The sequence below is a fragment of the Pteropus medius genome, unplaced genomic scaffold (assembly GCF_902729225.1).
Source record: "Pteropus medius unplaced genomic scaffold, Ma_sr-lr_union100, whole genome shotgun sequence".
Lineage (NCBI taxonomy): Eukaryota > Metazoa > Chordata > Mammalia > Chiroptera > Pteropodidae > Pteropus > Pteropus medius.
The window spans coordinates 4,347,039-4,357,305 of record NW_024349796.1 but is presented as its reverse complement, the minus strand read 5'-3'; the positions used below and the strand labels follow the sequence as shown (position 1 = coordinate 4,357,305).

The 10,267-nt window shown below is 43.9% G+C and overlaps 1 protein-coding gene across 1 annotated transcript in view; it reads left to right on the top strand.

Annotated features, from left to right (window-relative positions):
* SMYD3 (SET and MYND domain containing 3) overlaps positions 1–9,104 on the top strand; it is a 529,143-nt gene extending 520,039 nt beyond the window's left edge. Inside the window, exon 12 of the mRNA XM_039883254.1 lies at positions 8,780–9,104. Coding sequence (XP_039739188.1) covers positions 8,780–8,881 — 102 coding nt within the window. The 3' untranslated portion in view covers positions 8,882–9,104. The remainder of the gene's footprint in view (positions 1–8,779) is intronic.
* Positions 9,105–10,267: the final 1,163 nt, after the last annotated feature.

The following is a 10,267-nucleotide window of genomic DNA, read 5'->3' as shown; positions in this document are numbered from 1 at the left end:
AAAAAAACACAGAGAGAAAAATGACTTTAAAAAAAAGGCAAAATTGAACAGGGCCTCCGGGACCAATGGGACCGATAACAAAATACGTAATATTGGAGTCTCAGAAGGAGAAAGAAGATAGGGTAGAAAAAAGACTTGAAGAAATAATGGTGGAGGCATCCGAATTGGAAAGGATGAAGTAAAATTATTTCTGTTCACAGATGATGTGACCTTAGATATAGAAACCCCTAAAGATTCCACACTAAACAACAACAACAATAACAACAGCAACAACAGCACACTTAAAACTCATAAACAAATCCAGCAAAGTAGCAGGATATAAAATCAACATGCAAAAATCAGTTGTGTTTCTATATACTGAGTGAACAATCCAAAAGGCAAATTAAGGGAGCCGTTCCATTTACAATAGCATCTAACAGAATAAACCACTTAGGAATTAACTTAACCAAGGGATGAAAGACTTTTACACTGAAAACTATAATACATTGATGATAAAAATTAAAGAAGACATAAATAGAATAACATTCACGTTCATGATTAGAAGACTTAATATTGTTAAGCTGTCAATACTACCCAAAGCAATCTACAAATTGAGTAGATTCCCTTTTAAAATCCCAATGCTTTTTTTTTTTTCCCCCAGAAATAGAAAATTCATTCTAGAATTTATGTGAAACCTCAAGGGGTCCCAGTAGCCAAAACAATCTTGAAAAAGAAAAAAAAAGAGTTAGAGGACTCACACTTCCGGATTTCAAAATTTACTACACACTTACAGTAATCAAAACAGTGCGGTAGAAACATAGAGAAGGCTACACAGACCAATGAAATAGAATAGGGAGCCCAGAAATAAACCTCACGTATATGGTCAAATAATTCTTGACAAAGTTACGAAGGCCACTCAGTGGGGAAGGGACAGTCTCGTCCACCAATGGTGAAGGGAAAACTGGATATCCACATGCAAAAAAATGAAGTTGGACCTTTACATAACACCATATTAAAAAGTAACTCAATATCAAAGACCTAAATATGAGCTAAAGCTGTAAAATTCTTAGAAGAAAACATAGAGGAAAACTTCATGACATTGGATTTGGCAGTTTCTTGGCTATGACACTAAGGTACAGGCAACAATAATAAAAAATAGATAAATTGGACGTCATTAAAATTAAAAACTCTTGTGCATCAATGGACTCTATCAACAGTAAAAAGCCAACCTACAGAATGGGTCAAAATATTTGTAGATCACATGTCTGATAAGGGATTAATATCCAGAATAGAGAGAGAACTTCTAAAATTCAACAATATAAAACAACTCGATTCAAAAATGGGCAAAGGACTTGAATAAACATTTCTCCAATATACAAATGGCCAAAAAGCACATGAAAAGATGCTTGACGGCACTAATCATTAGGGAAACACAAATCAAAACAACAATGAGATGCCACTTCTCACTCATTGGGATGGCTATTACACAAAAATAATGAAGGAGAAGGGGAAGGAGGAGGGGGAGGGGAGTGGGGAGAGGAAGGAGAAGAACAACACCAGCAAATATTAGTGTGAATTTGGAGAAATTGGAAACTTTGTGCATTACTGATAGAAATGCAAAATTGTGCATCTACAGTGGAAAATAGTACGGTAGGTCCTCAAAAAAAAGAAAACATAGAATTTCCATTTGGTCCACAGTTCCACTTTTGGGTAGATACACAAGAGGATTGAAGCAGGGACTTGCCAATAGCCAAAAGGTGGAAACAGCTTAAATGTGCATGGATGCATGAATGGATAAACAAGACGCGGGAGATACAGACGGATTAACAACAGCAAAGTGAAACAATCCAGACAGAAAAGAACAAATATTGTATGGTCCCTCTTACATGAGGTGCCTAGAGTAATCAAAACCATAGAGACAGAAAGTAAAATAGTGGTTAATGGGGCTGGAGGGGGAGGAGTAAAAGGAGTTATTGTTCCGTAGGTAAGGTTTCTATTTAGGGTGATGCAAAAGTTCTGGATGTGGATGGTGGTGGGGATGTCCTGGATGTCACTGAACCGTATACTTAAAAATGGTTAAAATGGTAAATTTCATGATCGTATGTGTATTTTACTATAATAAAACATTTTTGTAAAATAAATAATAGTAGAAAACTCCCAAAATGTGGCAAAAGACATAAATTGCAAATTCAAGAAGCTTATTGAAATCAAAACAAGAAAAATCCAAAGAAATCCACACCGAGACTCGTCGTAGTCAAACTTTAGAAAACTAAAGACCAGGAAAATACCTTAAAAGCAGAAAATAAAATTCTTGCCTATCAGGGGAAAACAATTTGAATTCAATTACAGTGATTTTCTCATCAGAAATCATGGAGGCCAGGCAAAAGTGACACATTTTTCAAAAACTGCCAAAAAAAAAAAAAAGTCAACCCAAAAATCTACATTCAGCAAAAATATCCTTCAGTAATGAAGGGGAAGTCAAAACATCTCAGATGAAGGAAAACTAAGTGAACTTGTCACCAGCAGACCTAGTCTAAAAGGATGGCTAAAAGAATTCTCTAAACAGAAAGGAAACGATAAAAGGAAGGAATCTTGGAACATCAGAAAGAAAGAAAGAACGTGGTAAACAAAGAATATGGGCAAGTAAAACAGACTTTTCTTCTCTTCTCAAGGTTTTTAGATTGACAGTTGAAGCAAAAATTGTAACACTCTCTGATGTGGCTTTAAATGTAGACAGTGGAAATATTTAGGACAATCATATGCCACATAGGGGAGGGTAAAAGGCAGAAAGGAAAGGAAAGTTTCTCGAACTGGTAAAATGACAACACCAGTCGAGTGTGATAAGTTATGTGTATATAATGTAAGAGCAACCACCGAGAAAGCTATTCAAAGGGACACACTCAAAAGCATTACAGGATGGAATTTCTTTTTTTTTTTAGTTAAACAACCCACAAGAAATACAAGGGAAAAAATAGAAAATGAAAATAAAATGGCAAACTTAAACCCTAATATATTAATACCTACATTAATTATGTATATGGTCTATGTACAAAAGAAAATTCTCTAAATAATCAATTAAATGAAAGAGATTAGTAGAACATATTTTTTTAAATGACCCAACTATATGCCAACTAATGGAAAGTCACTTTAAATACCATGATATATATAAGTGGGTTGAAAATAAAAGGATGGAGAAAGATGTATTGTGAAAACAGGATTAATCAAAAGAAAGCTGCAGTGGCTATATTAATATCAGATGAAGTAGACTTAAGAGCAAAGAACATTTTACCAGAGACAGAGAGGGGCATTTTAAAATAAAGAAAAGGATCAATACCAAGAAGACGTAGCAATCTTAAATATATATGCACCAAACAACCCAGTTGCAAAATGTGTGTGGGGCCGGGGCGGGGGGGCAAGGACTGTTAGAACCAAAAGGAGAACCAGACGACAGACTCGTGGATACGACAGGGGCTGGGGACGTCAGCGTCCCTCTGTCAGCAACTGACAGAAAATCTGCGAAGATGTAGAATGTAGCAACCCCATCAACAAACAGGACCTGATTGACATTTATAAAATAGCAGAGTACATGTTCTTTTCAAGTGCCCACAGAACATATACCGAAATAGACCATATTCTGAGCTGGAAAACTAGTCTTAATAAATGTAAAAGGAGTTAAGTCATACCAAGTAAATTTTCTGATCACAGTGGAATTAAATTAGAAATCAATTCCACCATATCGGGAAACAAAACCAATCGACACCGCTGAGACTTGGTTTGCCCCTAGAATTTATTTACTGAGTCCAATCTCCTCACTACTCATTTGAGGCTCAAGGAGGAGACATGACTTCTTCGGGGCCTCCCAGGTGCTCAATAAATATTCGCTGGATTGGTTAGTTAAACATAGCAACCCCACAGCAACTTTTTTACCAGGATAGCTACTATCCCAGGAAGAAGTCACAGACCCGAGCTCACCATGTCTGCAGCCCTTTCAGAGGTCCCCGGGGCCGTGCTGGTCCCTCCCACGCTGGACACCTCAGCACCTTACATCCCCCTTTGTCACACACTGTCCTAGCTGTGCCAGGGCTCTTCCCAGAGTAAGACCAAGTCTTACGCATAACAGCTGCTCAGACAACGTTTAGTGATCAAGTGTTTCGATGGTCTCTTTAAGGACATTTTGCCTTGCGGGAGGGGCTTGTGCTGAGATGTGCAGGGTGCAGAGCAAAGCGGGGTCGGCGCCCAAATGGGCTGCCACAGGCTTTGGGCTCTTCCGTCGCCCACTGTGAGGGCTGCTGTGGCTCTTTGCTTCCTGTGCTGTAGGGCCGGCTTCTTACACTTCCTTTTTCGGTTGCTCCAGGCCACCACCCCTCCTCCTCCATGCCACTTTCTTCCTGAGATGGGCAGAATAAGGAAAGTTGCTTGCATTTTTCCCTTCTGTGATCTGATTCCAGAGGGTCTTATCATGCATACATTTCTTTTCCATCTGATTTTATGTCCATATTTAAATCATGCTTGGGGAAGTCATTTATTGGGTTCCCTCAGGCTCATGGTAGAGAGTATATGAGATCTTTGATCAGCTTAATATATTTGTATTAAAAATTAATAAGAAAGCTATATATTTGTAACCTTAAATCAAAATTTGATTTAATTCATTTTATTTAATATACAACCACAATTCTAAAATTACTTTTTAAAAACATGTGATGAGATTGAAATCAGTTCTGGGACCCTATCTTTATTCCTGAGTGAACCGTGGCTGTCATGTGGCAGACAATCTGTGCTGCCATTTCTCGTGTGACATTTAGAGTCAGTACACGGGTGCAGCAACCACCTCAGAGGCTTCAAATGAGTCCTCTGTGGAAGATTATGCGCAGGCTTGTTTTAAATGCTACCATTAAAAAAATAAAATTTAATGGAAAGAGATAAGCTTCTCCCAGCACAAGCCAGCTCCGATTTTATATTTCCTTAATCTGTTTTATGTACTGCTACAGGAAATTAAACCAAAATCGTCCTCTCTGGGGCGCACATGTGTGGCAGTTGGGAGGAGCCAAGAGAAGGGAGACAGAGCTACAGGGAATAGTTGCTCTGGTTTGTCAGAGATTTATTGTAACTCTCTATTTTGGGGGGGGCCTCCTCATGTTCCTGCTGGGGGGAAGAGCCGTGGCCGCCGTGGAGAGCCAGCCCGGGCCCACGGCCCCACAGGGCTCGCTTACTGCATGCCTGCTCCCCTCCTCCTCCGGTGACATCTATGCCCAGATGCTGTCCAGGACAAGGACCAGATGTCCTCCCTCATCAGGTCTGGGGTTCGGCTTACTGTCTGCTCCGCATGACACATCATTCACACACACTCACAGGACCGTCACTGACATATTTTGCACATGGCCAAATCTTACTTCTTTTTTTCCTTCTCTTTCTCTCCTTTTCTCTCCCACCCTGTCCGTCACTCAGAGAAAATGACAGGGTTTACTGGTTCATCATATCTGCATTTAGTTTTACCTTCTAGATTTTTTTTCAGTCTCTTCAAATAGGTCCTCTGCCTCCAGCTACCCTCATTTCCGCCCCGCTTCTGGCCACCCCCATGGATAAGATCTTCAGTCATAATATCTCAAATCCTACACACACACATCCAGGGGCTGCCTCCTGCCCTACCTTCACTTCCTGTACTGTACTCACCACCAGATAGGTGAACACAGGACAGCATCAGCAGCATCTTAACCAGGAAGATCCATTGGGCCCTCAGGGTATCTCAGAAGCCACATCTAGGAGACCCTCCAGCCCCTCCCCTTAGACCCTGCAGGATATTCGCTGGTCGAGGCTGCACGGTGCAGTCCTGGAGTGAACACTGGGTTGAGTGCCGAGAGCCAAGTACTCGCCTGGGCCAGCCTCTCAGGCCTAACAGGAGGCCTCTGGACCAGATGGTCATCGTGGCCCGTCCATAAGGAAGCAGGCAGGGAGACGAGGAGGTGAGGCCTGGGCAGACCCTTCCAGACGGTGGCTCTGCAGTTCCAGGAAGGCTGGGGACTGGACGCCTCCTGCTGATACTCAGGCACTTGCCCTGCTCTAGGACGAGCAGGTCTGTCCCTTTAATTCCAACGAAGACTCTGGATCAGCCACAATTAACTTTGGCTCTTGAGGAGCAGACCTTATTCTTAAAGATGGAAGCAGAGCGAGTGTGACGTTATCAGATGGGAGCTTACAATGTTTGAAAACGCACAGCTCAGCCTTACCTTGTCAGAGCGCTACAAAGATCACTTCATCGTTTGGTCTCTGAGTCAGATCACTGAGAAGCACAGATCCTTCTCCGGGTGAGAAACTTGGAGAAATACAACCAGGAGGGCAAACAGAAGCTAGTGTGAAAGTTCTTGTGAGAAACAAGGCCAGGTCCCCGCCCAGCAGAGGGCATGCGTGGGGGCCGTGAGGGAGATGAGCCCTTGCAGACAGGCCCAGCCCTTCCCTAGACTACCTGTGTGGGGCAGTGTGGCTGGTTATTGCTCTTTCTGCAGAGAGCTTTCCAGGCAGTGCTTCCGGCTTATTCATCTTTCTTATTCATCTTCCTTTGCCAGATCACACGTACATCTGGCCCTGTGCTGAGCAGAAGGGAAGAGAATGTCTAAGCCCGCTTTCCCACGAAGAAAGAGCATTTCCCAGGAAGGACTTGAGGCATCTCTCTGATCTCTTTTTATAGTTGTGCTCACACATTAGATGTCCAGACTGATGGAGGACCCAGGACAGTGCCCCAGGGGAAGGGAGGGTAGAGGGAGAATAAAGCATGAGACATTTGTTCCCCAAATGGCATCAAAGGCTTGTTTTTGATCTTCAGCCCAGAGAGATCTCACAGAGCATGGCCACCTGCAAGGTGTGGGCTGCTCCCAACAACTCCTCACTCCAAGATCTGCAGCCCGGGACTTGCTTGCAGATACCGTACGCCCGCGAGGCAGGCCCACTCTCGTTAATAAGAAACGAATCCCCACCAGCCAGAATCTCAACACCAGGCACCTCCTGGGTTTTCCGGCTGGGATGTCAAGGGTGGGGGGCCCGCTGCGAGGTCTCTTCCCGGCTGGGGGACCAGGATCTGAGGTGGTGGGCCTTTCTTTTCCTTTCTCTTTTTTCTCTCTCAAAGCGAAATCTAAACGCCATCTGCCTGCCTGTTCTCCTTTACTCGAGCCTCAAGGGAACATTTTCAAGAAGCAGAAAAGCAGCCAGGGACACAAGCTGAAGGCACTGGTACACCTGAGCACCTTGCTTCTCTGGTTTCTCCTCTGTAGAATGAAGGGCTCATGACCCCCAAGGTGCTTCTCAGCTCCAGTCTCTATGACTTTAAAGATGTTTAAAGATGTCTCACCTTAGGAATTTGCCTTCAGCAAATACTCAGCAAAGGCAACAAAGCCCTATGCTGAAAGATCACCTCTTATCATGATAAAAAAGTTGGAAGCGATCTAAATTTCCAACATAAACATGATGGGATTAATGGTACTCAGCCATTCAAATGGTAGCTGTATTGGCTATAAATTAACATTGATAAATCGTTGTTATTGTTTGCTGAGAGCTTACTTATCAGTTGTTCTTGGCCCTCAGGGCAATTAGACTCTCTGGGGCCCAAACCTCACCCCCAGAAGGCAGGCTTCAGAGGCTCTCCTGTAGGGTCTCTTTTGAAGCTCCCTGGTTGTCACTACTGTGCAGCCAAGTCTGAGAGCCACAGTACTGTGTGCCAGGTACTTTTTGGGTACTGAAAAGCCACCAGAGTGATGTCTTTACCTATCTCCTGAAGACACATTCGCATCGGGTACAGTGGGTCTGATGCCTCTCACTTCGCTCAGCGCCCCCATTTGCACGTTGCAGGAGATACTGTTTGTCTCTAATTTATTTATTGCGAAAAACATCTTTGGGGGGTGTTCTAGCGATTTATTGCTTCATAACAAACCATCCCAAAACTTACCAGAGTACACCTACCACCATGTCATTGGGCTCACAGATTATTTGGGTCAGGAATTCAAACAGATCACAATAAGAATGGCTTGCCTCTTTCCACGCCGTCTGGGGTTACAGCTGGGCAGACCGGAAACTGGCTGTCTTCTGCCTGGTGGCCGGAATCATCTGGAGGCTTCTTTATGCACATTTCTGGTGTCTAGACTATGTTGTCTGGAAAGATGGGCTCAGCTAGGACCGTCGGCCAAGGACCTACACGCAGCCTGTCCGCGTGGCTTGGGCTTCCTCACAGCATGGAGGCTCATGAACCAGGAAGAGGCCGCGTGGCCTTTTTGTTAGCCGTGGGAGGTGATGCCCCTCCTTCCATCGTACTCTGTCATCGAAGCGGTCACGAGCTATCCAGATTTCAGAAATATTTTACAGGTGGAATTGATGCTTTCGTGATAGATCGAACATAGAGAACGAAGGCGAGAATCGTCAAAATACCCGTGCTATACTGTCATATGACATAAAAAGAACACAAAAATGTATGTCCGTGACAATAACAGTGCATGTAGATGAGAATCGAATGCATCTTAAAGTGGGAGGGGCATGATATTTCATCATTAATATTAATTATTTTACTAACTCTTCTTGAACCTCTGTAACTACCCACCAAACCTATGTACTGACAGTCCCTGAAGACCGTGGCTCGGTTCCGGGCCCCGGCATGCCTCAAGTCTCGAGTCTGCTTTCCAGGCACCACATTAAAAACATCGTGCCCATCTCCTCACCCGGCTTGGAGAACCACCGCACCCCGGACCCGGGCCTCAGGGGAAGATGAGAAGTGGGCGGGGCCCCACGGGGCTCTAATCTGTCTTCTGTCTTTTCCCGTTAGGCTTTTGATATTATGAGAGTGACACACGGCAGAGAGCACAGCCTGATCGAAGATCTGATCCTACTCTTGGAAGAATGCGACGCCAACATAAGAGCATCCTAAGTGCGCCAGACAGGCGGAAGGACAGCCTCCGCCTTGACTGAATGCCTTACCGAGATCACACGCTCTGTGTGCTGCGTTTGCTGTGTGACCCGCCCCTGTCAGGAATGCTGTTCTGTGTTTATGTAGGTAAATAAGGTGGACATATGGTTTGCAAACCACAAGACTCATTAGTTGTAGAGAAGCACGATTATAATAAATATTTAAAAATTCGGTTGAAAAATGCCATCTGGTAATTGTTTTCTTTGCTTACTCATTGGTAATTTTAATGTTTAAGATATCAACTTTAAAGATAGAAAATCCTATTACGAGCGTGACAATAACATCCTCTTTGGATATGTGTAGGGATAAATGGATAAGAATCAATGTTTTCATATTTGCTTCCAAGCAACAAAGTTAATATCCATTTTGACAAGAAGCAGAATTTTCAGACATTATCTTTACTATCTGTGTTAAATGATATTTGTATCTACTATTCACTTCCGAATACATCCCCAACACAAGTTTTATCCTGAATCCTAGAAAGAAGTCATTTTAGGTGTTATTAGAGGATAGGGAATCTTAGTGGAAAAGAAAAAAAAAAGAAGTTTTTTCAGACGTCTCATGGCTCTTCGTGTAACTCAGTCTGAACGTTTTATAAGCCTTTATGTATGTGATGCTTTTTTTCTCTCTATTTCCTACGTCTGTGGTTTGACCACATGATACCCATAGCACGAAGCTCCGTTACTCCGCAGAAAGCAGAGCTCTGTCGTTCTAGCTCAAATCAGACTGGCTTCGCTTCCTTTTCTTGTCTGTTCTTTCCCAATTCTGTGGCCTGCTTTTCCACCTTTCTGCTTTATATAAATACAGAAAACCTTTCCTTTTCCTCCAGCCAAACAAAAAGGTAAATGCTTTCTCGGCTCAGTGACCACGTGTGCAGTTTTGTGCTCCTGCTCAGATGGGACTTAGAGTCTCCGAAGCCCTTGGATCTCTGCAGCCGAAAGCAGAGCCTCTCGGCAGCCTCACCGTATTTTACAAGCGAGAAAACAAGATGCAGGGCATGATGGGAGAATCCAGAGTGGCGACTCATGTGCCCTCCATCTGGTTCAGGAGCTCTCCCCACTCTCACGGGGATAGGGGGGCAGCGAGGCCGCCAGTCACGTGGCTGCACTGCACCAGCCGGCACCGTCAGAATGACACGTGGACATCTGGTCGAGCCAGAGGGAACCGAAGGAACCAGCCTCATTTTGCTGCTGACCAAGCTGATGACGGGAAACTGGAGTCCGCCTGCCGAACACGCCTGGTGAGCACTCCGATCGTGGGGACCTGCGTGACGTCCTGCAGGCTGGGGAGCTCTACGGCCTTTCCATGCGCTCGCTTCAGCTCGAGCACCGCCCGTCAGGTGTCAGG